General features: G+C 36.5%; 2 protein-coding genes across 2 annotated transcripts in view; both read left to right on the forward strand.

Moving 5' to 3' along the window:
* Positions 1-2,755, forward strand: part of LOC103479882 (myosin IXb) — a 46,844-nt gene extending 44,089 nt beyond the window's left edge. Inside the window, 3 exon segments of the mRNA XM_017309890.1 lie at positions 261-358; positions 452-558; positions 1,985-2,755. Coding sequence (XP_017165379.1) covers positions 261-358; positions 452-558; positions 1,985-2,181 — 402 coding nt within the window. The 3' untranslated portion in view covers positions 2,182-2,755.
* A 666-nt stretch (positions 2,756-3,421) lies between these two features.
* On the forward strand, positions 3,422-26,287 carry mfsd14a2 (major facilitator superfamily domain containing 14A2). Its single transcript, XM_008434445.2, has 12 exons — positions 3,422-3,679; positions 7,875-7,970; positions 12,671-12,733; positions 14,115-14,242; positions 14,368-14,482; positions 14,570-14,788; positions 15,768-15,881; positions 19,620-19,691; positions 19,894-20,006; positions 22,100-22,197; positions 23,248-23,405; positions 25,198-26,287. Exons 1-12 carry the CDS (start codon positions 3,596-3,598, stop codon positions 25,408-25,410), a joined length of 1,473 nt encoding a protein of 490 aa, XP_008432667.1. The 5' UTR covers positions 3,422-3,595; the 3' UTR covers positions 25,411-26,287.
* The last annotated feature ends 1,552 nt before the right edge of the window (positions 26,288-27,839 follow it).

A 27,839-nucleotide genomic window follows, 5' to 3' on the forward strand; every position in this document is an offset into this window, starting at 1 on the left:
GCAGAGTTTCAGTAAGAGCTTTTAAAAGAGTTTTTGAAGAGATGGAGGTCTAATTTAAGTCTTTAAATTCCAAGGTCAAATTTTTTTTCAAGTCATAATTGATATATATAGCTTTGTTTTTACATGTTTACTGAATTGCATGGAAAATACATAATACTGCCCCTTTATTTTATTTGGGAGGGACATTTCACAATAATTTACATTTCTGTAAATGTGCCAGAATTGTCCAAGATGCTATTTTTYATTTGTTGTCCCTAAAGGTTCAACCCACAGCTGAGCAGAAGGTTCCACACACTCTGCAGACTGATGAGTCTGACAGCACCATCATAGAAAGAATAAAATCAATCAAGCAAGAGAAGTAAACACACACTGTTATTTTTTTATTCCTTAAATTGCTGAAATGAAAAGATTTGATGCARCATTGTGTGGTTGTTTTGTCTTTTCCTTGCAGGTTGGACATAGCGATCAGGTTACCTGAACTGGAGCAGGAACACTCGGACTCTGCATCATCAGTGAGCTCAGACAGCCTGGACCAACTGGGCGGCGTTGACTTGGAAGGTCAGTAGAAAGGTAAAGTACATCAACCTTCTTCTGGGTTTGTACAAATACTTCCCCCTTTTATCTTTTTGGCTTTTTTCATGTTGCAACAGCAAATTTAAGGTGATAAAGCAACGTATACATATTTGGAACAAAAGAAAAATATCTTWAAAAAATTGAAAACAAAAAATTGAAAACCGTGCCATACATTTGTGTCCTGWCTCCTSACTTTTTATTCTGATGGCCCTTTACATGTCCAACATTTCTTGATCASATTTAAATTTATTCAGATTAAATTATCTGAATGTATCATTTATACGAGCAAAGAATTAATTACATTCTCCAGGATTTATTCAGAGTAAAATCACTGACATGTGTAAAATGTATAACTCAGAAGAAGTTGTACTTCCAGAAATACCAGAAATTGTACACAAATTGTATACAAGTAAAGCTCTATTGATGTGGGATTAGTTTTACCACATGCTATTTGTAATGATTGCAGAGATTATCTGTGTTGTTAATCATGTCAGTAATTTGAAAAGTAAAAATTTAGTAAAAAATTATCCATCCATCCATCAAACTCCTGTGATGAAACTAATCCAAAGCGAACAGGCATCTCTGTGATTTGGACAGAAATAAGTGGGATCCAAAGTATGATTAGAACTTTTTTTTGTTTTCCTGATCCATTTTTATTTGCTTTTGGCTAAAAATGGAGGCTTTATTGAAAACCTTTTGGGTCCCACGCCAGTAAAACCCTATCGATCCGTAAATTACAGCATCAAAATCTCAGTCTTCAGYTATCCTGTGTGAAATATCATTATTCCATGATATTAAGTTGAAGTAGGAAGTATCTGTGTGGTTAAAAAAAAAAACTACTGGAAGTGTGTTTTAATGACCCGATTAAATGTAACCAGTTACTACTCACCTCGGCACGTGGTCACATTTTTTACATTTCCATTATAGTTAACATAGCAAACGATTAACTGTGACGTACTCATCCGTCTTCAGGCTGAAAGAAAATGTTCCAAGAGAAGAGTGGGGAATTTTTGTTTCTTAAAAAGCAAGAGATACTCGCACTGACCAAACACAGGCGTTCAACTCATTCTCTGATTCCTTTCTTTACGACTAATTCTAACCAATACCTTCTGAAGGTGTTAGCTTTCATTTTTGCTCAGTGGTGTGTTGAAATATCCRGTGTATCATCATGCTACGTCATTAAGCTATGCAGGATGTGAAAGCAGAAAGTGGTTAAAAMAGAGGGATGTTAGAGTTTCAGAATRTCAACTTCACACCCTCTGTAACCCAACAGATTYGATGAATTGGTTGGAATAAAAACAACTTCTTGTTTACTGTTTCTATAAATAACYACGGTCACACCAGACCAGGAAGTTCCTCATTATTACACATGTCAAAAATCTTTTCACTGAAGCTGCATCTCTGTTACCAGGAAAGGCGACGAAGTTGCMGAGAGCGCTGAGACCGAAATGCCCAGCTAAACCTGCGGACCTGGCGCAGACGGTCAGGAGTCGCGCTGCTCAAGACTCTCCCTCCTTAGACGACAAGCAGCAGCAGCTCACCAGCAAGACCTTTAATGGGAGCTTTGATGACCTGGACATCCCTTATATCGATGACGTTGAAGATTGAAGCTGACACTAATTCCACACGTTCTGATAATCTGAACACCTGAAAGCACTTTGTTTGACAGACTCTATTTGTCAWTGCTGCTGAGAAGGACATCAKGCTGACCCGTTCTACCAGGGTTCTTATGCGACATGCTCACAACTATTTCTGATCTTTATATGGAGATTCTGCTAATTTCATCACTTTACAGAACATTTTGTAAAGGTGCTGACGGATTTGGACCAGTTCTCCTTAACAAACTGTAAAATCAATGTCCCCTTTTCTTTTCTCTTTTTGGTGGTTGTTTTGTTTGTAATTAAAAAATAACGTAGTAACTACACTGTAGATGCGCTAACATTGTACTCATATTCTGACACTGTGATCAAGAATCTCAYGGAAAACCATGTATTTCTCTTTCTTTTTAAGTTACTTTTTTTAGTAGTTTGACATTAATTAATCTGAGACTTTTTGTAAAATAAATTCTGTCTTTATTTGAACTGTGCTTTTTGCCAAAATGTATAGGAATACATATATGTCTTAAAATTAAGCTGAGAAACTAAATAAATAAAATGTAATAAGATTGAAAATGAAATTATAATTAAATAATAAATAACTCACACATTTATTAGCCAAAAATGAAATATAAATATAAATCTTGCCACACAGCAATTGCTGACTTTGCCAGTGACTGACAACTTCCACGAGGGTATTAATTAATGGAAAGTTAAGTGGAAATAAAATGTGGTGGAAAATGTTGCATCCTTTRAAGGATTTAAAAGCAAATCCTACTCAAGAGTTTGTGGGACCCATGTTAGTCAGTGCTTCTTTTCAACTGAGAGTAGAGTCTGGAGGAAATGCGCTATTTGGTTGTGTCGTGCATGTTTAAGTTTCACTTTCAATTAAATAGTTAAATTAAGCTTTTAGGTGAATGTATGTCATGCACATGACATGCATTCATGCCTTTGTATCGATAGGCATGAATCTACGTCGAACCATGTTACATGTTATCTCTTTTGACAGTGAATATTTCCTTACTTCTTGCAAATGACAAAACATCATGTTTGCCTTCTTTCTAAACACAAGGGATCACCATAAATGACATTTCCTCTTTGTTACCCGCGGTGTGATTCCCACGAATCAACATGGGAGGGCCGCACTATCAACTTTTTCTAAGCCAATCAAATGCAAAGTTGTATCGCCTTTCTGGTCGCTAGCCAATAGCGCGGTAGTATTTCGCAGCGAGGGGCGGGGCTAAAATGCTGGTACAGGAAGACTGACTGAAGTGAGGTGGGGATGAGAAATCATCATTTAGTTAGCTCGCTGCTAGCTGCCTATAGTTGAAGTGTAATGAGCTTAGTAGCCCAAATTTAGAATATTAGTTTACTTTTGGTGGGGACRACGACGACCCTTTGRCATCAAGAATGAACATAAGTTAACAATGACGGGGGAGAAAAAGAAGAAGAAGCGGCTGAACCGCAGCATTCTTCTAGCAAAGAAAATTATAATAAAAGATGGAGGAAGTGTGAGTTAAATATTTATTTATCTTCGTTAACTTAGCTTACCATTGAATACAGTTGCTCTCGACTGTTTGTCTAGACCGAAGCCGTGTGTAGCTAATGTAAATACAGCAGAGCTGAAGTTGTTTATGGCTGTCTGTTGAATATAATGTTAACCGTTAAACGCCGTCTGGCTGTTGGAGGCACCGCTGAGCTAAGTGGCTAACTGTAACACAGCGGCCTGCTAGTGGTTTACACGTCAGCTCAGGTAACGCTAGCTAGCTAATGTCAACAACACCGATGTTTCTTCCTAAATTAGTTATTTCGTTACCTGGAATTGTTGCATTCTTTCCCTTACATATTCATCTTAAGCTTACCGAGTTCTTTGTAGAGTGTGTGACTTCTCAATAAGTCAGCAAGCCCAACATTTGCTTAAATTCACCTTAGCTTTTTTATATTGACTGTTTTTGCAATGAAAGTGACATCTGCGTTGTTGAATAAAACGAGTTTTTTTTGTTTAGCTTTTGTACCAGAATAGGAAAAACTCAGGGTTATACCTGGTTGAAGGAACAACATTTAAATATTGTTTGCTAATGTTTTATACGAGCTAAACAACTCGTACAACATTCCAGAGTAATAAGCGTTGATTCCACCTGCCATACTAAACATACACTGTCCAGTAACATAATGTTGTCTTTAGTGTATGCTATGATTAGAAATTAGAGATGAACCATTCAAAGATTATTTTTTTTTATAATTTTTTTGAGCTGATTTTTGTAAAGCTCTTACCTGCTGGTACCAATTCTCGAGCGACAAAATACATTTTTACTTTCTAGAAAACATAAAAAAATAAACTGTATTAAGAATGAAGTGTTTATTTCAAAATGAAATGAGGATGTCTCAAAAACAGCAAAGAGTTACAGGGCTAAATCGCTCTCTGCATCATTGACGATCCTCCAAGTTATAAGACGTWTAACATCTGGAACTGAAATCTAATTAAAAGTATTTTGGAAAGGCTTGATCCATTAATTTACTCTAACCACACAGAATCCTTAAGAAGCCTTTCTGTTTTGGAGTTAGCATTAATTATTTCCAGAAGGACCAGAGATCAAATCACAYGGGGTGTGAGAGAGAGCTACACAGCTCTGCAACTCGACAAAATGTATTACTATTTTAAAACTAAGACACCACAATTAGAGCTACAATGTTACACTTTATTTGGTATATCTGCATCTGCAGCGATAATATTGGTAAAGATCATTCTCTCTTATTTATTTTCCCTACAGAGTTAGTAGATACTTAATTTGTGAGCTTTCAAAAGGCTGAAAACGTTTCCTAATCCAGTGTGATCCATGRCAGACTGAACTGGACTCAAAGAAATAAAATACAGAAACATTTTTTGCCCTGTATWAAGCTTCTTATAATCAGCTGACCTCAAACTCAAAAGGGTTGCATCCTGGGTGAACAGAGAAATGTCTCTATGGAAAATAGTTCCTTTTTAAGTAGCTTTTTACTCATTTTTCTCTTATGACTTCATTGTTGAACTAGTTATAATCAAAATGGCGAAACTTGAGTCATCTTCTTAAAACAACTTTCATACTGTGTAGTCGCTGATTGTAAAAAGATCTTTTTTTTATATTTCACAGTTTCCGGGAGGCCAGTCACAGTAACAGYCCATCAAAATGACTAAATCTCTAGTGCACRTATCTGATAATATTTGGCTTTCAGATATAACAACAAATGTAATTTTTTTCTTATTTTTTTCGACTTGTTTTAGTTGTGSATACCATTTAGAGAAGCTATTCTGCCCTAAACATCGTCAGTGAATACAGTGATTAGGAATCTTGTAATAATTCATATTTTTTCCTCCTCTGAATTCATTTTTTAAACGCCTCAGTGACATTGAATATAGTTTGGTCGTCTYCTCTTAATAACATCTTCCACAACRAAATGTTACCTGGCAGCACTTATGTGTGGTGCGTTCAACAACTGGAAAAAGTCAGACTTTTCAGTTTTTGCCATTCAATCTCTGAAGCAACTCACCAACCAATTTCAATTTAAGTATTTTGAAGTGCGTTAACTAATAATGCTGAGTATTCTACCCGTTTATCTTTCTGCTCTTAATGGAGTTACACAACTATAACAAATTGATATTTGCTGGTGAATTATTTGGCTTTTCTGTTTGGGTTGAGTTTGCAGTCAACTGTACAACAAACATGCTGCTTATAGCTCCTGACTTAAGTTTTGAATACAGAAGACGGGTGGAGCTCCTTCGATCTCCACATCACAACCGGTTGAGTGTTTTGTAACTGCAAATATTTAAAAGCAGCTGAATTTGTGCTTCTTGAAATCGTCTGTAATGCTTCATCCAGCTGCCCAGCAGTGTGCAGAAAAGGGATTCTGTGCTCCAAACACACAAATGAAAACTCTTTCAGTTTCTCATGAGAAAGAATTTTAAATGGTAGCTTTTAAAACTTATACGTGTAAATGTCCCATGTGTGGCTTGTTGGCGGTGTTTGTATATTTGATGTTTTGGTCACAGTTCTGTGTTCAAACTGAAGATGGAAAAATTTGCGATCCACTCGTGTTGATAAGAGTAAATGAATTATGTTCTATCCGAGGCTTTTGGAAAAGTGTGAGCAATGTGGGATTAGTTATAAATGGAGTGATGCATCACTGTTATGTAATCAGTTAAAAGTCAAACCTTCTGAAAATCTATACGAAGGGAGAGATGCAAACATGGACTAAAAGGGAAACCACAAACATTTCATTTCCTTCAGTTTAGTTCTGGTCATCCGTTTTACTCCACTTCCGACATGCGTAGCTCTTCTGCTACGGTTGTTGTTGTTGCTCCAGATCTGGTCTGACCACTCGGACATCATGATTTCACCTCCAACAGCCAGATTTTTTGCCATCTCCTCATCCAGCCACAGCAAATTGTGCATTGAGAGCTCACTAGTCAATAGCATTGAGTGCTATCTTAATGTATTGCTTGGCGTCAGTTTCATTTAGAGGAAGTTGCGTCATGTGTGAATCAGTTAAAGCTTGTTCCTCATTTTGTGCAAATCGAGTCATCATAATGAGCTGAAATAAAGGAAGTTATCAAGGGGAGGATGTGGACCCCAAGCAGGAGTCTGCACTGCTTTTACACGATTGGAAATAAATATGAAAACAAAACTGATTAACTCTCAATAATAGCATCTAGTGGTTTGCTGCACAGCATCCGTTCTCTGGCTCCAGCATCGCTTTGTCACTTCAAAAATTCACTTTGGAGTGACGGGACTTTCCCACAAGGGAGTTGGTTTTATTAGAGCTAATAAGGATGTCTATTCATGTTTCTCTGATTACAGAGGTGTCTGTTTTTTAGAATGACCTACAAATGGGCCTCGAGAGATCGTTGCACTACTTTGGCTCCACCTGGATAACAACTGCTTTTGTTTTCTGTTTTTTTTWATTCATTTTCGATTAATAGAACTTTAGTGGTTTCAAGTTTGTCATAAGTACTTAGTTTGTAGTGTATGCAGAAAATCCGATCAAACACATTTTACGCTGGTCTTCTTGCGCCCAATTGAAAGAAGATGAATGAAATTTWAAAAAATTAGTAAAATGTGTTAGTATACAATAAATATTTGTCGCAATAATGAATTAAAACAAGTAAATTTCCATTTGCGTTATTTATCGTTTTYCTACAAAAACTGACTGACAAAAACCTTTAGTCTGGTGTTTTGGTCTCAACTAGCCCCTGGTTTTGAAGGACAATTTTATTAACAGAGACTTCATAATTCATTTAATTTCTTGTTTTTGTTTATATATTTTGGATATTTAAAATGTCTTCGASTTCCAGTGTTAAATGTCTGTTGGAATTTAATGTTTATTCATCTTTGAGCCTCAGCATTACATTACTTAAAAATGGTCTCGCACAATAATATTATTGTTTATCGCAATAACTTCTGGGACAATATATCGTCCAGTGAAATTTGTTTTTGTGACAACAAAACAACCTTGGAAGACTTGAGATCACCATCCAGAATTAACATATTAATCCAAATATTCCTCGTTGGCATCCACAGCCTTCACAGGTTCTCATGTGATCGTATAGTTTTTATAATGCGACAGAGTCTGGCATTACGTTTATGTTTCCATYATCAGACACTTTGAAGATGTGAGCTTGATGTTTCTTGTCAGCTAACCGCCTCTGTGTGTTTCTCTGTCTCCCTTTAGCCTCAGGGAATCGGTGAGCCCAGCGTCTACCATGCTGTGGTCGTCATTTTYCTGGAGTTTTTCGCATGGGGTCTTCTCACCACCCCGATGCTCACGGTAAGCCACACTCGGCTGCTATGTAAACCAGCATAGCATTGTGTTGTGTTTGTACTATTTAWTTATTTTAAACARGTTTCTAAAAACAAAGAAAAYGTGTAACCAAGAACAAAATAATTAGACGACCACTACTTTTCTGATTTAAAGAAGTGAACATATTTCATCTCACCTCTCATATCGCTTATCAACTCAATAATTATCAGGAATTTGTAATGAAAAACATGTTATGACATTCATAATTATTGAGCCTGTTTAATTTACTGTGTAAAGAACCTACAAATAAATTATACTGCAAAAAAAACAAAAACTCTTAACCCTTTCATGTATACTTGGTCACTGCAGTGGACAGCTTTGTAAAAGCCATTTTCTTATGGATTTTTATGTTATAAATGCTCACAGACCACAGAAGTGGACACCAGCGCATCATACAAAACACTATCAACTACTGGCCATCAGCTGCAAATGCAAGAAAATATTTGTTACATTCAATAAGGCAGACAGACGAAAAAGCATTCAGACCAACTCGGGGATATCCAGTCCCTCCTCCTACTGTAGAAACTCTTGCAGGGGGAAAAAAATTGTGACATCACATAACCCCTAAAGAATAATACAACTGATGTATTTTCCCAATAACAACTTTGTATTTGGAGAAAATCACCTAGAAAAAAAAATCCTGGAATTTTTTTTTTTTTTTTTCCAAAATTTGTTTTCCCACCTTTTTTATCTCTTAAAAACAGTTGGAAAAATCCTGACAAAAAAGGATTCATGCATGAAGGAGTTAAACCTTTGTCTCATTGTTGGGACTTTATGTGATAGACCAACACTGTAACACGACTGTGAAGCTGGCTGTATGAATTTCAGTTTTTATTTTTACAAATACAGCGTGCCATTTGTATGTATGTAGCCCCCTTTATTCTGATAACCCAAAAACAACCAGTTTAACCAGTTGCCTTCAGATGGACTTTATTTAAACACTAAGCTGTGTGATGATTGGGCAGAGGTTGTTTGATGTTTGTTAGACATGAGTGAAAAAACAGCATTATGAAGCCAAAGAAAATAACCAAATACAGAAAAGATGAAGATGTGGAGAAATTTAAATCAGGGTTAGGTTTTTAAAACGATATTCTAAGCTTCACACAACCTCACAGAGATTTGACCCATATTGGATTTTCACAGCAGTCTGAATGCCCCAATTCTGATCTTTTCACCTCYAAAAAATCACATCTGTGCCACTTCCATATGTGGAACAAATTCTGATACTGAAGATGTTTTCAAAGCGTTTGTAGTCCGAACGGTCATGTTGCATTTCATCCAACTTTTATGTCATCGTTCTGCAACAGAAGAAGTCAGATGTGGTAAATTAGGACATAAACAATGGATGATACTGAAATTATGGTAGAACCTTCCATAAGTGAAATTCTTCACATCTCAATCCCGAACTTGCTGGCTCTGACTACACATCCAAACATCCTTCCCTACAAAAACTGCGGTCAGGTTTCTCAAAAGGTCATTGCTATTAATTGCTCTTTTGTTTTTACTAGCTTCCTTCGTCTTGTGATTTTTTTTGACAATAATGTCAGCTCCCATTGCTGAATAAACTTTAAAATTGATCCATAAACACCATAAACATTCTTCTTGTGCGCATTTGGGTCGTTTTCACACAGAAGTCTCATTCCGGTCCGGTTTAGTATGAATGATCATCCAACACCAGACCTCATTCCAGTTAAGAATCTGTGGAAGACCTGAAAATGGATGTACACAATTTTCATTTGTGAAAATGTCTTAATGTGATAAAAATGTTGATTTATTGTTGATTTTATTGTTGATACATTTCCATCACTTGATAATTATGTGCTATTGGACGATTAATACCTGACACCAACTATAAAGTCTTAAAAAATGCAAACATTTCTGGGTTCCCCCCAGTGAATTATAAGCCTGGTGGGCCACCAGGCTTTACTTGTACCCCCACCAGGCTTAGCGCAGTTTGTGTTCAGATATTAATCCTCCAATCTTTCAATAATACAATGTTTTTTAACTCAAAACACGACGGCCTCTTTATGAATGATTGCTGAGCCCCCGAAGAAACTAATTTAAAATGGGGACATTTTCAAGAGCAGTATTTTACATCCATACACTTGCCTAAAAAAGATGCAATAAGCAGTTTTTCATCATAATTTTTATTATTACAACAATAAGTACCACAMCATATTATGATAAAATTCAAAGTCCATGTCAGTCAAACGTTGTTCAGACACTTTCCTGTTTTACAAACCGAACTGGGCAAACATTTACATTTACATCTTTAGGTGTGCAAAGCTGGCAGAGTTCATCCTCCAATACGCTTATTTCCAGCTAAAGGTTTTACTACTCAATGGGACTTAATAGTAAAACATTAGTTTGTATTAAATACTAGCCAGCTGACCAGAACCCTGTGTGATTTCTTTTCAGCAGATGCTGAACAGAGAACTGTGGATATGGCATCAGTTTTATTGTCAGTCCTAATTCTCTGTTGAAAAGGCTTATCAGGGGGTCACTGGCTCGTATTGTCAGCCCACATCACAGACTCTGTTTGGCTCAGAGAACTGTGCCAGCAGCTGTGATGTAGCGTTTGCTGCAGAGGTTTCCTAAGTTACACAAAACGGAAGAATGACTCTCCATCATCCTGCACAGACCACAGACTGTTCCTTTAAAGCTGTTTTATAAATGACTTGCCATAGGCTGTGCTTTATTTCACACCAGCTGCCCGGCGTTGAAGTTGGAAGTTTTTCACTGTAGCAGATTTTATTACCTCTGGTTTCCAGCCACATATTTTTTCCTTTAATCACGAGTTTTAGCTGTGAACCTGTTTCAAAATATGCGTAAACATCTGTTTGCCACATGTTTGCCAGAAAGGGTTATGCAATGGTTTCCTGTTCGAAGGAGGTGTTTGTTTGTGCCATTAATTATTTGGGGTTCGTTGCCCTGCTACGAAAAGCTGATTAGCATTTTTTTTATCTAATAAGAGGCTGCCTGAAGATGAGAAGGACTGATTCATTAGTCTTCAGTAAACATTTCAAGTTTGACTGTACTTAACTCCGAGGAAGAAAAGACTTTTCCTTCACAGACAGGAACAATAACCAGACTCTCAGCTTCAAACTAAACATGTCCCAGTCTAAGCTAACGCACAATGTTCCCACTCTGGTGTCCCTGACATGAGCAAGACTTTGAACTTTTAACGATTTGAGCCCAACTTACCCAGACGTAACCCTTTTAGAAAGCTTTTTATAGATGCACCAGTCAGATTTGTGACCAATTTCTTATAAAGTAAACTCTGTTTCTTTTTAACAACAGTAAATAACAGTCAAAAACTGTATTTCATTGCTGTAAATGTAACATTTTTCAAGGATTTTCTCAAATTAGCACAGTGTTGTACTCTACGTCAGTATCCTGCATGTTTTAGATGTTTCCCTCCTTCAGAAAAAGCCGGTTGATCAGCTGTTGACTGAACAGGCTGTGCTGATGATTTGCAATCACCTGATCAGGTGTGGTAAAGCAGGAAAACCTCTGAAACATGCAGGGCAGTGCGCTTTCAGGACCAGGGCTGAAAACGCTGCTCTACTTCATCGAATGTGTTTAAATTCAGAAGAATACTTCAGGTCGTAGGACAGGTTATGTAAATAAAACAAACCTAAAAGAGAATTGCAGCATATCTCAGTCCCCTAGATGATTAAAAAAATGGTCTCCATGTGATAATGCAGAGGTAAAAACTCATCATTCGTTTTCAATTCTTAACTTTTCAGCAATAAGCTAAATGTACTCCAAAAAAAATGTGCATTTACCCAAGTTGTGTAAACCCAACATGAACAAATTCTTTCCTCCTTAGAAAATGATTCATGTGAGAATGATAACACTGAAGATGAGGAGCAGACAGATTCATCACTTTTAAAGACGTTTTAACTAAAGTGTAATGAAACGAATGACTAATGTAAAGTTGAATTTCATTAGTCCTCTGCAGTGTTTGGACACATAGTTGTGCCTGGGCCTGTCACAATAAACTATAAATAAATTAATTTCATGATAAATTAAAAGAAACTCATTAATTTTCATTTTCTTGATTCGTCATTTTTCTCTTTTCTTTTTCTTTTTACCAAAAATCCTCAGTCTGGTGCTTTGGTCTCAGCTATCTCTTTTTTTAAAAAGACAATTTTGACTTCATAATTCATTTTATTTGTTTCTGTTTTTTTCTTTATTTGTTTTGGATATTTCAAATGTCTTTCATTTCCAGTGTTTAAATGTTCACTAGAATTTAAAGTTTATCGATTCTTAAGAATGTGTTCTTGTGTTATTATTGCATTACTACTATTGCATTACTACTATTATATGACTTGAAAATTGTCTCAAAACAACAATATTGTTGTTTATCACAATAAGTTCTGGGACAATTTATCGTCCAGCAAAATTTAAAAAGCCAAACATTTTTATTTTTGACTTGAAACAAGTTTGCAGCATGAATGTCAGATGGAGATACATTTTATAACTGTGTTAAATAACCTGTACTTGCTTCAGTTTAATTGATAAAACATTGTTTTGTTTTGTGTAGTTGGTTTTTCTCTACATTTACTAATTGTTTCTGTTATTGTACGTACTTTCTTCTGTGAGGTCGGGTAAATTACAGAACCGAAGTTACTTCATCTGGGTTCCTGTGTTTGTTTTTCCAGGTATTACATCAGACATTCCCCCAACACACATTCCTGATGAATGGACTCATTCACGGTGTGAAGGTAATTATTACACAGACCTGCATGGTTCTGTTTTCTCTCATGCTTCATCTTCAGTGACATAACTGCAATGTAATCGTCACTTTTGCATAAATTGATGCGATAAATGACTTCGCATTTCCGTTCATCCTTTATGGACATGATGGGTGGTTGGAAGCAAAAAAATCAATATTACACCATGAAAACCCATTTATGTGCTACATTAACCACAAAGACTCGCATAGCTCGATCTTTACTGCATGTCGTCCACTTTCTCTCTCGCTCTCTTCTCATTTCCTGTCTGATTCCTGTGAATTAAGGCCACAAAATCTGAAATAAGCTGTATATTTAACAATCAAAATACTGATGGACAATTCTACCAGTAACTGTCAGAAAATAGATCCCCCAGAAAGCTTGCTAAGCCCGGGGGTTGCGTGCTAGGGCAGTCATTCATCCAGCGGCCCATCATGTTTTTTGAGTTAAAAAATGGTTAAAGTTGAAGGAAATTTGAAATATCACTTGATAATTATGTGTTATTGAAAGTTTGGAAGATTAACACCTAAACACCAACTATAAAGTCTTAAAAAATGCAAACATTTTAAAAAGACCTAAATAAATCACCAATGCTTAGCCTTGTGGGGGCACAAGTAAAGCCTGGTGGCCCGCCAGGCTTATAATACTTTGGGGGAAACCCTGGTTTTGGTTGTTCTTTCAGTCAAAGTAAAAGTTGAAGGTTTTGGGCCTGCAGAAAGACATTTTTTTGTTTGTTTTTTTTTTTTTTATTTTAGCCTAATGTTTTGCAGATATCCCTCTTTACTTTTTCAGAGCACACCTACTGATCTTAGGAGCCTTTATGTCCTGAAGCTTTCTCAGATTTTGGCTTACTTTAGGACAAATGCACTTAGGGGTGCACTGATTTATATTTGCCAACTGTCTTAGTTTTGGGAGGTCACGTAAAGCCGATCTTATCCCCCGATCTTATTCACTTCAGCAAAGGTCTAAAAATCAACCACCATAATTTTTTGAGGATTGGCTGATAGACTGGACCACCAGGTCATGTCCTTCATGTTTACAGGTAAAAGGTAATCACTCCATTTTTGCCAACTTTGCGACTTTCTTGTTGTATTTTGCAACATTTCAGACAAAAGAAAAAATGGTATCGGCCAAAATCTGAATCGCCAGGTTAGGCTTTTTGAAGATCAATAATTGCCGATTGGCCAGAAATCTGCAACCGGTGCACCCCTTAATGCAAGTGCATCGTTTTCCAGTAACATCCTTGAAAGATACTTTTGAAATGCAGCTCTTTTTCTTTGTCATATCTGCAAGTCTGCTGCTGCTGTTACACGTTCATTCTTCTTTTGTCTGATCCACTCTCCAAAATCTTTGCCTCCTTGTTTTTTTCCAGGGCCTATTATCATTTCTGAGTGCTCCTCTGATTGGAGCGTTGTCAGACGTTTGGGGGCGCAAGTCCTTCTTGCTGCTAACAGTCTTCTTCACGTGTGCTCCCATTCCACTGATGAAGATCAGCCCGTGGTAAGAGCGCAGTTCTGACATCCCAGAGGGTGGAAAAAAATCACAGCAGCAAAGGTCAAAATGTTTTTTTTTTTTGCTGACTGATTTATTGAATCTGACGTGTGCGTCGGTTCTTCTGCTTTTAGGTGGTATTTTGCAGTCATCTCCATGTCTGGCGTCTTCGCCGTCACCTTCTCTGTGGTCTTTGCTTATGTGGCAGACATTACGCAAGAGCATGAGAGGAGCACAGCGTATGGCTTGGTGAGAAAACAGTGTTAGAAATAAAAACCGATAACTCTGACCCTCTTGTTTTCCTTTTGATCACCTTTTTTCTCCTGGTCCTTCCAGGTGTCTGCCACCTTTGCTGCCAGCCTGGTTACCAGTCCAGCCATCGGAGCCTATCTATCAGGGGCCTACGGTGACACGTTGGTGGTAATCTTGGCTACCGCCATTGCCCTGCTAGACATCTGCTTCATCCTGGTGGCCGTCCCGGAGTCGCTGCCGGAGAAAATGAGGCCGGCGTCATGGGGAGCACCAATCTCCTGGGAACAGGCAGACCCCTTTGCTGTGAGTAAAACACTATTTAAAGTCGACTTACAGAGATGTAAGGGAGTTTAACACCTGATAGTCTGGTAGACTCGGTTTGGGAGTCAAAATTCCAACATTTGTTACATTTTCAGCTGCTGCAGTTCACTTTCACACTGTGTTAAATAAACTAAATTCTTTGGAAAACTTGAACTACTGAAGGAAAAGACACAAAAACCTCTGAAGAAGACAGGAGCGCAACGTCATTCTCCATAAAATATAAACAAAATGGAGGTTGAATATTTAAGGGTTTGTTGGATTTCTCTTACGTATTTGGTAAAAGACCATGAACCATTTCTACTTGTAGCGCTATACTTGCACCTTTGCTTTGATTGTATTTACCCAGAATGCCCTGTGCTATAGTTTGCTTTCTGCTTGTAGAATGGTCTCCTGTTCACTTGCATCCACATTTGCATTCAAGCTGTATCAGAGTTCACTTCAACTGAACCGAGTTCGGTTCTTAAGGGGGACCAGMTTTCGCTTTTTTGGTCGGCATCATCGATTGTGCCTTCACTCTTCCCCAAATGAACTGAACTTTCTAGACGAWCGAACAAAGCTCGGGGTTCCTGGGCGTTCCTGAAAAATATAAAATTAGCTGTTATTTTTTAGATTTGTCCATTAACTAAAAATTAAATGCAGCATTTAAAATGTTCTATTTCCCTAATAGCAAAAGTCTAATGAACCTTATTGTTATGGATTTATGTTTAAACAACATGCTTTATCTTTGAATTCTTCTTGATCTTAACGTTTTACTCATCATCATTTCAAATTCTAACTTGTTTAAAWATACAAAAAGAGAGATTTCCCTACATGTTTGTTTTTTTCCCTGCATGTTTGTTTTTTAGACTTCAGGTTGAACTAGTCCTGTGGGAATTAAAATTAGAATTAAAGTGCARCGATTGGAAGGTGGGAATATGTAGCGTGCTTTGTGCTGAACTGTTGTTGTTTTTCTCCGGCTCAGTCTCTGCGTAAAGTGGGCCAGGACTCCACGTTRCTGCTCATCTGCATCACAGTGTTCCTCTCCTTCCTCCCCGAAGCTGGGCAGTACTCCAGCTTCTTCCTCTATCTCAAACAGGTAACATTTTTTCATTTCCTTCCAGAACTTTCCCTGGTATTATGAAACATAAAAGCAGTCAGATTATTAACGGTGAGTCCACATTCAGCTGTATGTTGTGCTTCTAGCATGGGGCTTTTTGTTGCAAATCCTTTCAGGTCCTTTAAGTGAATGTTTGGGGCTCAGAGTTGCTCCTCCTGCAGTTCATGATGAACGTCGATAAAACGGASGTCTGAAGTCTCAGACAAATTAATCAGTGGGTTCTGGAAAATGTTTTACAATGAARCAGGATTAAAAATGCTTGAATTTCAATTAGGTGTTTTCGAGATTTCTGTATAAAGTCCTTGAAAGTGCTTGATATTCAAACTGCACCGTTTTGAAACCAGACATTTTCAGAMACCTGATTCAAAGAAAGAAACTTGCRGATTTTTTTCTCGCTATCTGAAGTTAAATCAGATTACACTTTTCTTGCTTTCGATCAGATGCAATTACCAAAMTRATTTCTTTTCAATAAACTTGCCGAGATTATTTTWMAWTTTTTAAGGATTATTTTTTAAATKACATTATTTGTATATTGTGTTTAACCATTTCATTTTAGCAGGATTGTCATTTGTTTGGGTTGTTTTAGTATAATAAATATATATTTTTTCCTAATTGATTATTAATCTGTATAATTGAAATAAAACATAAAACATTTGTTATATTTTAATTTACTTTGTCCCTGCCGTRYAATGCAAAATTCCATCACAAGACATTATTAATAACAGTAAAATATGGTATATTTTTATAAATAAATGTTCCTGTTTTTATCTCCAAAGTGTGGTTTTGTAAAAGTGCAAAAACTTACTTTGAAAATTCTAAAAGTTCTTGACTCTTTCTGCATGAAAAGTGAGTGAACCCTGAAGCTGCAATTTTCTGCTGCAAGCCATGAGTTTTACTCAGCAGCTTGTGACGCAGGTGTTAAAGTAACATTTATAGAAATGCAAGGCTTGCATCATTCTGCATCCACYRTTGTTTTCTACTATTAATTATCCTGTTGTCCCAAGAAAGAATCTAACCAGAGCTGCAGGATGCACAAAATGATAAAGAAAAAATAAAGAAATCTGAGATACGGCTCCTGCATAGACTAGTCAGGCAAAGAGTTTGATAATTAGCATTTTCTAAAAAGTGAAAAATGTTCAAACTTATTTATTTGTCTGAAACATGAACATTTGAATTGATGAGACTTAAATAATCTTGTTACATTTCAACGTAAAACTAACAGTTAATTAGGGCTGAAACAATTAATCGTCATTAATTGAGTATTGGAATAATTGTCAACTAATTAAGTAATCGATTAATCGTTAAATGGAGTATACACACCCATTTTTTGACAAACAAATGGCTGATAACATATTCAGAGCAAAAAAATACACATACATTTCGCATCCAAAATAAAAATACTTTTGTCTGTAAATAAAAAGTTTTTAGATCCAAGTTCATATTTACTGAAGGAATGTGATGTTACTGCATTTTAGGCAATAAAATCTTTTTTTTTCTTATTTAAAAAAGTAATTAGATTGTTTATTTACATCATTTAATGTGTTTCTAATGTTGTATTAAATAAGACTTAGGTGGTTAAATGAAAAATCTGTTGAAAGTGTCATTTACTTTATCTGATTACTCGTCAGATTTATTAATAACTAAAATGATTAATCTGGATTTGCCGCAATTTAGTTTAATTTTTTCTATGATCATTTTGGATTTTTACATTTTAGCAGAAAGAGAACCCACAGAAAAAAACTGACTTGTCTAAAATGTAATAAAATTCAGTTTCGTTGTTAGTTTTTTGACCAGTTTTTAAAAATGATACCACAGAAATGTTCTTCAGAGAATAAAGCCGACATCTGCTCAGTGTGAGCAGTGAAAGGTGAACCTGATCCCTCGGTCAAAGCTGCTGAATCAGAAGCTTTAGGATTGTGCAGTTTGATAAACAGAAAAAAAAAACAACTGTGTCACTGATTTGTCCTCAAAAGTCCAGGATGTTGTAAAACCTGAAAAAATGTAGAAGTGTTAGACATTACGATGTGGAGAATTAGTAGAAATCCTGATCAGATCGTCCTAAATTCCTCCGTTGCTCTGCAGTCCAGTTTTTTTTTTCATGCTTCAGGGATTATCACAAGCAGCATGTTGAGATCTGCAGCTGTGCAGCAAACCGCAAAACATTGTGAGGTCTGACTTACTACTACTGGAAACATCATTAACTTTTCTGAAATATAAAGTAGCTGTGTCCCAATCCCAACCATGATTTTCCTTTCATATTTATTCAAAATTGTAAATTTATCTATTTATTTATTTACTTCACAGGCAAATTTGGCATCTTTTGTAGGCCATCAAAGATTACATTTTCCTGAAAATCTATGTGAGAACAAAACAAAGTGCAGTGACAAAAATAAATAAAATGATGCTCTTATTTTTATTTCATAAAGAAAAAAATGAAATTTTAATGACTTAAAATGATCAGTTTCTCTGATTTTACTTTTTACAGGTATAAGTTTGAGTAAATGACGGAAAAGATGCCGTGCTTTCAGACCTCAAATAATGCAAAGAAAACAAGTTTATATTGATTTAGAACCAATAATACTAATGTTTTAACTGAGGAAGACTTCAGAATTCAATATTTAGTGGAATAACCAGGAGGTTTTAATGAGGTTCAGTGCAGAGGGCTCTGTATTTTTTCCAGAGCTGTGTTTATGATTACTCAGCATGTTGTTAATGTCCATCGTGACGAGACTGAATTGGTCAGAAAAAATAAAATGGAGCTTATTTCAGACATGAATGTAATTCCAAATGAATAGTTTTGATCAAAAATATGACTATGAATCCTGAAGCATTCCCTGGAAACTTTGAAACGACTGAATGTATGTGTTATTTATGAGTTTTCCATTTTATTATCATCATCTACACAAAACCTTTGCACTCATAGGTACATTGTTAGTAATAAAGATGAGAAAACTGACTTTGTTTCCTTCTCAGATAATCTCCTCCATGTTAAACTGCAGAGTTAAAGCCTCATACTTTTACTATTTTAGTTGCCTATTAAATTCAGAATAGTTTGTGGGAAACTTCAGGAATCTCAGGAAATAAAACAGAAAAACCGCAGAGGTTGATTTTAGTGCAGCAGAACAAGTTTGCTGAGCGACCCGTTTCAGTGTTTGAATGAAGTGTTGGCTCATTAGGATGGATTTACTAACAGGCCTGGGGCAAAAAGTCCACGTCGTCAAAAATACCAGCGCTAATAGATTTCCCTGCTAGCGCCAGCGGACAGCTTCATGCTCCAGAGGCTGTGATCGTTTTTTTTTTTTTAAGCAACCATTTTAAATGATGTTTGATAAACAGATTCAGAGTAAACCTGTTGAGCAAGTCAGACTTGCACCTGCAACTCTTCTGTCCCACAGTAAGGGGGGAAATAAAGCACCTAAAGTGGAGCGGCCACAATTGCTCCGCTGATATCTTTGTCCTTCTTTTTTCACTGTCACAGTTTGYAAACTCCTCACATTACCTTCGTTCCTCCTGTTAATTGTCTGAAAGGCTTCAGAGTCCACAAAGAGAAGCTCCTTCTGAAAAAGGAAGTGGGACAAGCAACTTGTTGACAAAATGTCCCATGCCAGCCTCTTTTGTTTTTGTGTCTGGGTGTGAAATGCATAAAGGTGTTAGTGTTGATCCATGCCTGTCGAASAGTCGTGTGCTAACCTGTTATGAATGCGGTTCTCCCCTCAGGTCATACGCTTCTCCGCGGAGACGGTGGCTGCCTTTATCGCCGTTTTAGGGATCCTCTCCATATTGGCTCAGGTATAAAACAATAAGCTAATGTCACGTTTCTGCTTTTGCAGTGTTTTAAAACACTTCGAAATGTTTATTTATAGAGCTCAATAAAATTAAAGCATGTTAATTTTTCTTTTATCTACGCAAATCAGAAGTGAGATTAAAATATGAGCTAAATATTCAACTTTTCTGCCTGCTAAGGATGTTTTTGTGCCTGTTGGTTCCTCAGACGGTGGTGTTGGGGATCCTGATGCGTTCTATAGGAAATAAAAACACAATCCTGCTCGGCCTCGGCTTCCAGATCCTCCAGCTGGCCTGGTATGGCTTTGGCTCTCAGCCCTGGTCAGTGATTCTTACACTTTTTAAACACCTCATACATTTTTATCCAGTTCAGAACACGAGTTGGGTTAGAGATGCTGCCATAAATCAAACCACTACAACCAAAAGAAAGCAGTTTATCTCAAAGTGGAATCTTAATGATTAGGTGTTGAAAGAGCAGAGATGAAATCCTCTTCAGCAGTTTGAATGCTGTGCTGCTGTCTCCTCCCACCGACRCGTAGATATGCAGCTGCTGGTGTTGCAGTGGAAAAAAACAACAACATTCCTGTTGCAGAAACACACCACTGAAGTCAGCTGTGTGCGTGTGTGTGTGTGTGTGTGTGTGTATCTGTACAGTACATCTGTTTTCTGGTCTTATTTGTTTAGGAAATGCACTGCAAGTATCCTCTGGTGCATCTTAATAAATAAAATATGATTGAATAGATMGTTTATTTCAGTAGTTAAGGTMAAAAAGTGAAACTCTGAGGCCTATTTCAAGCATTTGTTTCTGTTTGATATTGATCAACATGGCTTAGAGCAACCGAACCCTTAGAATTCAGTTTCTCCATAAATATTTATGTTATTTGTACACCGTTTTCTACCACAGTTTTTCCTTCCAGTCAACTTTCCATTAATATTATTGGATAAAACAGCTCATTTAACAGTGAGGCGTTTTCTCTTTACACAGTGAATGTCTGCTGGACAGAAGTCAGTTTTCACCCTAATTATTTAGTCCAATGTCATTAAATTTAGGTATTTAATTCACTGTAACCTCTTATCAAAATAATCCCTTGAAATATATTAATCTGTATGTATTAGTCTTTATGTAAGCTTTTTTCTAAATGAAGTTACTGAAACATTCTGATTTATTGAAATATTTAATATGCTGTAATTGGGAACAAATATTATGTATCTTATTATTGTTGTAAGTCGATGCACATTTAGAAATTTAGAGATTAATTGCATTCTGCTTGAGTCTGCAGTATGCCTTCATTTTTAATAAAAAAAAMYKKTKRAWWWTWMCCMWKKTWWYYYMRKWARKTWAAAAATTTTTTACAGCTTTTTAAAAAATTATAATTGTCTTTACTCCAATCCACCACTAGATGGAAGCATATTCCAATAAAACATCRCTTAAAGTCCAACAGTGTTAAAACCTGAATGCTTTTYTGTTTGTAAAACATGTAGGGGGCAATTTTAGTGACTTAAAAATAATTTCTTATTTAATGGAGTGTTTAAAATTGTTATTTTATAAACTATTTTTGTTTTCGTTTCTCTCCAAGTCGGCCAAGTCTTATTGTTTTGAACCTGACGCAGCACACTAAAATAAATTGCATCGATTCTGAAATGACATATTCTCACTATGAGTTTCCCTGGATGCAGAAAATTCACCAGAAGTCACAGAAAAKGTTAWGGTGGAGTTGGATAAGATCAGATTAATCCATATTSAAAGGATGAAAACTAATGAGGCATTTCAAAACTTATCAGCAGATTCRGGTAGCTCCTAGTTAACATTTACTCGATTACGTTTACCTTGAATCACTTTTTTGAAAAAATKTACTTTTACAGTATTAGTTCATTGTACTTCTTACTTTTACTTTGCTACTCTTGRGTAAAATTTCTGGATTCTCTACTGACTGAAAAACAAACATGTTTTAACCAAAAATTCACCAGACAGAAACACAAACCTGCAGTTTTTGTTAGTTTCATAAGTTTTTTTTATTAAAAGAAACTGAGTGGACACATTTTTCTTTTGCCTGACTTTATTTGTTCTTATTTATATTAATTATTGTTATTTTGGTCCTTAAAATACCAAAATTTCCACTTAACTTTATATCTGATTATGTAAATTTAAAATATTGATAATCCTCATAATTTGATTTAAAGATTGATCATTTGATCAGACATTTTACCAAATACTTTTACTTCTACTTGAGTAATTTTGTACTCTTTTGGTGTGCTCTGCCTTCCTCTGCTTATCAGGACAGTCTAGTGATGATTTCTTTGGTGTAGTTTTTGTTTTCAGTTTCTTTCTCCGGACGCCATGTAGTTGGTTTGTATCAGTTTGGTGGTCATGAAATAAGAGTTTTTTTTTTCTTTCTCTTTAACACCGACTGCAGGATGATGTGGGCAGCTGGAGCCGTGGCGGCCATGTCCAGCATCACCTTCCCCGCCATCAGCGCCATCGTGTCCCGTAATGCAGATCCGGACCAGCAAGGTGAGCTTCACTTTCTGTGTTTTCTGAGATCTAAATGTCAAGATATTTCCATTGAACATCCTCTTTTTAGTGCTTTTTAGTATTAAACTTGGTGTTGAACACAAATAATGACATTTAGTTAGCTGGAATAAGATAGTTTTACATTAAGTGTAATTGATAATCAACATAAATAAAACGAACCATGAGAAAGTTTTACTATTTTCTATCTAAGCAGCCTTCAACAATAGTTTCTTAAGCCTTTAGAGTCTTTCTTTAGACACAGAAGTGCTCAGAGGAGTGTTTCCTTGTTTGTTTTGCTACTGAATACTTTCCTGTGAATTATTAAAATGTTTCCTGATGTGTCCCTGCTGTCAGGGGACAGACACGTTCGAGTTACGTCCTGTCCTCTGTGTGTTTACACATATAACAGCAGCACTTGTGCTAATTATCACAGTTTATGCTGTTCCTTGCCTGGAAAAGTGTCTTTCTTTGTTTGTTTCTTTCTTTCAACACTCAAAAACTGAGTCTGGAGAAGTACACATGTTTGGATTAGAATTGTGCAGAAACCCTGAGAATATGTGAGTTTCTTACTCTTGTATTTGTACATATTTTATAAAAATGTTCTCTAGAATCTGGTAAAATTCCTTTTTTAATTTGTTTTTTTTTGGCCAAGACGACTTCCAGTTTTCTTTGTGGTCTGCCCAGCCGGTTCCAATTGTGGTTTATTGTCAATTATTGTTGTCGTTTTGTCTAACTTTTGCAAATCCGTTACTCTTTCATACAAAATATCTGAAATTACTGTTTACAGATGGAGCATAAATAGGAACAAAACGGCAAATTTCCATTTGTATATAAATTTATACTAAAAAGAATGAATTTTAAAGAAAATATCTAAAAGTTAGTAAAATATTATTGCTTAAAAGCTAGAAAGGTTTAAATATGAACCAATTAACTCTGGTCTGAGATCATATTCAGGGAGTGAGGAGGGATTCAGTTTGGTTTTCACTTTTGTTTSCTTTTTTTTWATGTCTTTCTTAATTTAATTTAGTTAAATGTTTGTCATTTGTGTAGGTGTTGTCCAGGGGATGATCACTGGCATCCGAGGGCTCTGTAACGGTTTGGGTCCGGCTCTTTACGGCTTCGTCTTCTACTTGTTCCACGTCGAGCTGACGGACTCGGACGGCTCTGACAAAGGTGCCAAATCCAACATGGCCAACCCCACTGACGAGGTGAGCGACGACGAATCTCTGAAGACTTTTCAGAGAGTAAAGATTTAAAATCCAGGATGCAAACTACTGGCCGTTTGCAAGRCTATGAAAAGTCTTGCAAAGGCGTTGCACAATTCAATAATTGTGCAATTTAAGACAAATTTAATGCAGAGAGTTTCTTCTTAAATTAGTTTATAGTTGACTTTTTCCACAGACAAAATTAAAATCTTCTCAAAATGTTGGATAAAACACAAATTAATCATGTTTTGGGTGGCTTTCATTTTCTCTTCCTAGTGAATACAAGCATCAACAATGTTGATCAAATACAGAAACATTATTTGGTGATTGATCTATATCTCCTTTTTTGTTGCTGAAAATGGACAAAAATATATATTTATAGACCAAAAACAGAAAAAAAGGGAAGAAATTCTATGCTATTCTATTAGTAAAACAAATGTGACACTCTTTCATGTTTTGGATTCATTTCTCAACTACTTTCCGACAAAAAAAAAGAAAATCAGACTACTTTGTACACTTTATTAAAACTAAGTGCATTAAAATACTTTTTTGCGTTTTAAAGGGTGTTTTTTACCCACAAGTATTTTTAGCTGGACTAATTTTGGTGTTTGCGTTTGTTCATTGCTTCTATTTTTATTTTATTGCCAGTGATGATGATGATTGTGCTTGTCCTTAAGAAAAGTATTTGTGGGATTTGTTTGTCCCGTGATTTGTGGTCCCAGCTGAGGAATCTGGGCGTTTCTGCGCTGTGACAAAACCACAAGCTCCATAGTGCAAGGAAGCAAAACCCCCCATTGAGAGAAATTACCCAGATGTTTTGCAAAGCAGTGAATCTAATGTATTGCATGTTTAAGAAATAGAAACCTTGGTTTGAAAAGTGGAGTTTGAATGATTGGCTAGTTGTAAAAACACTCTGCTTGAAAAAGTTAGATTTGACTAAATGTTACGGGTTTTGTTTTTTTCATATACATRTGCCTTTTTTAAAAAGTCCTGAATCATTACAGCTGTCAGTTAGTCGCATGATAAATTAAAATAAGTGCTAAGTTTCATTTGCATAYTTGTTTGTGTAGTTTAAGTGATGAATATTATTAAAAAGCTGTCATTTTAAAAAATGTTGCAAACATTTCACAAACTTTTTCACTTTTATCTTTTACCAAAAGAAAGTAAAACTGGACATTTTGCCTGTTTTCTGTGTGATTAGTATTTTTGTTGGGACTTCAGTATTTATTTATTTTATTTATTGTTTTAGGTGTTTTGTTTATTTAGTTTTGATATTTAAGCTAAATATCCAAACAGTTACATTTTCTTGTACGTAATTTGATCTTTGAGAGGACGTACTGGTACCATAGTCGGGGTTTCCCCCAGAAAACTTGCTACGCCCTGTGGTTGAGTGCTAGAGCATTCATCCATCCAGTCGGCCGCCATGTTTTTGAGTTAAAAAATGTTTAAAGTTCACAGGAAATTTTAAAATATCACCTGATAGTTATGCGTTATTGAAAGAATACCTAAACACCAASTATAAAGTCTTAAAAAAAGGGAAATAAAAWAAAAAAACTAAAATAAATAAACAGTGCTAAGTCTGGTGGCCCGCTAGGCTTAWAATCCACTGTGGGAAATCCTGATTATGTCCTCATTGTTAGAATAGTTAAAATGACAATATTTTATGGTAATAAATTTGGGAACAATTTATCATCCAGCAAAATATGTCACRATATCAAACATGCTCTGATTTTCATAAGAGTGAGAACTTTTGTTTTCTTTAAATTAATAAGTCGTTTTGTTCCTCTCTCGTCAGAGTGCCATCATCCCCGGTCCTCCYTTCCTCTTCGGAGCGTGCTCAGTGCTGCTGTCCCTGTTGGTGGCGCTGTTCATCCCGGAGCACACGGGGCCCGGCATGCGGCCCGGCTCCTACAAGAAGCACAGCAACGGGGCGCAGAGTCACTCCCACAGCCCTCAGGGCAGTGGGGCGGAGGGCAAGGAGCCGCTGCTGGAGGACAGCAGCGTATAACCTCAGCTAAGTGGGGCACACGCCCCATTTAAAAAAGAAAAAGAAAAAAGACAGACGCACACGTTTAGCCACAAGGACACGCATCAGAGTGCCGTGGAGAGGAGTTTGTCCACAGCACAAGAATGGGTGCTCCACCAGGCCGTTCTTCGTCTAACGGCGGGTTTATGAGGACTTTCTGGAGGAAGCGTTTAGTATTTTTATTTTGTTTTGTTTTTTTTTGGGTGTGAKTGAGAGAGACGCTGCTCAACTGGACTCCATTTTCTCTGCAGGTGTGGCACGTAGAACCAAGCGCGAGAGGGGGTGTTTATTTAAAATGTCGCTACRTACCTGTCTGAGTCTTGATATTGGTTTTCGTCCAGCTGGAGTGTAACGACAAACACTCRAGCTCTCGTACTGGAAAGCTAACTTGTGTCCCAACGCTCGTCGTCGTTTTCGGACCTGTAAGCGGAGCGTTGAGGAAACGCTGCCTAACCTCAGCCAGGATGGCCGACCTGTTCAGATGATGAAGGCTTCAGCATCAGGACCACAGATTTATTCAGATATCAGACTTCTTACGGAGAGAAGTGCAGGAAAGAGACCACTTCGTTAGCTGAAGTCCCTTTTCAATGTTTACTTGCAGTTCTCTAGATTCATAGTACAGTTTGGGTTGTATATTTTTCTCTGTTCAAACTGAAGTCCAGTTGTGCTTCAAGTTTTTAATTCAAGAAACAAACGTTGCCTTGAAGTGGCTTACCATTTAAATAATAATAATAATAATAATAATAATAATAATTTTTAAAAAAATAGACATAACCTGTATGAAGACCAAGGTCTGAGAAGGCTCTGTAATCTTACTCTGTCGCTCCCATCGGAGCTGTTAGACACTTTTTATTCCTCCGCATTCNCGGAGAGAAGTGCAGGAAAGAGACCACTTCGTTAGCTGAAGTCCCTTTTCAATGTTTACTTGCAGTTCTCTAGATTCATAGTACAGTTTGGGTTGTATATTTTTCTCTGTTCAAACTGAAGTCCAGTTGTGCTTCAAGTTTTTAATTCAAGAAACAAACGTTGCCTTGAAGTGGCTTACCATTTAAATAATAATAATAATAATAATAATAATTTTTAAAAAAATAGACATAACCTGTATGAAGACCAAGGTCTGAGAAGGCTCTGTAATCTTACTCTGTCGCTCCCATCGGAGCTGTTAGACACTTTTTATTCCTCCGCATTCAAACCCTTCCTGCTCAACTCGGTTCTTGACGTGTATCAGCATCAGGGCGAAGGCTTACAGAACCACGTTTGGTTTTTTTTGTTTGTTTTTTAATGTCTAAAGCATCAGGACCACATAGAGCTATCGATTAGCAGGTCAGTCAGTGGTCGACGCTGACTGTTAACACAAAGTTTCTGGGAATATCATTAATACATTCATGAGAATATCACACTCAAAAACACAGAATCTTACCGAGCGTTTTCATTTAGTTTCTAGCGCAAACATCTTRGTACATTTGAAATAAAACAAAACTGACTGACRAGTAGCTAATCAGCTTGTTTGAAGTCACTAATTTCCTAATATTGATTTTTAAAAGTACTAGTTTCTCTAGCAGATTATTTCATTCATAACATTGGAAAAATGTCTTGTTGTAAGTGAAATAATCTGCCAGTTGAGCTTGAGAAATATTAAGGATTATTCACTCAAAACAAGCTCCTGTAACTTGCTGATAAGTTACTTGTAAGTTAGATTTATTTAAATACTAAGATGTTTGCAGTAGAAACTAGACAAAATACTTTAAGATGTTCTGTTTCTTGCAGTGCAGCGATCCTGCAGCATTAAGTCTCTTCACTTTGTGGTGTGGTGTGTTGATTTCTACAGTTTCACTAAAAACTGAAGGTTTCATTTGTTCCCTCATGTTTAATCGGCCAACTGAAAACACGGCGCGTTTCTCCAACCTGCATCGCCTCGCTAARCTCTCCGGTTGCACTTATTTACAGAGTTCCTGAGGAAAACAGTTTGACTTCAGTTAGAAAGTAGAGGATGGAAAAAATGTTTGTTTTCAAACTTTTCTCCCTCTCCCAATGTCTAAATATTAAATTTTTTTCTGTCTTTCTTTTCTTTCTTCCTTCTTTGAGTTTCTTGTTCCTACCTTGTTTCTCTATCCTTCCTCAATTACTGTCCTTTCTTTCTCCATGCACCTTTATTTCTTCTTCTTTTGTCCWTCCTGCCTTTTATTCTTCCTTACACTTTTCTTATTTAAAGTCGCCCCTGTAGAATTTCATCTGCCATAATTTTGAAGATAACTTGTTTTTCTTTTACATTTCAGTAGAGCCTGCAGATCTCAGTCTGAACATCTTTATGTGAAAAGCCTGCAGGAACTCTGTATTTAACGGTTCAGTGTTTAATATCCTGGAGGTTTGATTGCAGAAATGTTGTAAAATCCTGTTTTTGATCTAAATCC

The sequence above is a fragment of the Poecilia reticulata genome, linkage group LG17, assembly GCF_000633615.1.
Source record: "Poecilia reticulata strain Guanapo linkage group LG17, Guppy_female_1.0+MT, whole genome shotgun sequence".
NCBI lineage: Eukaryota > Metazoa > Chordata > Actinopteri > Cyprinodontiformes > Poeciliidae > Poecilia > Poecilia reticulata.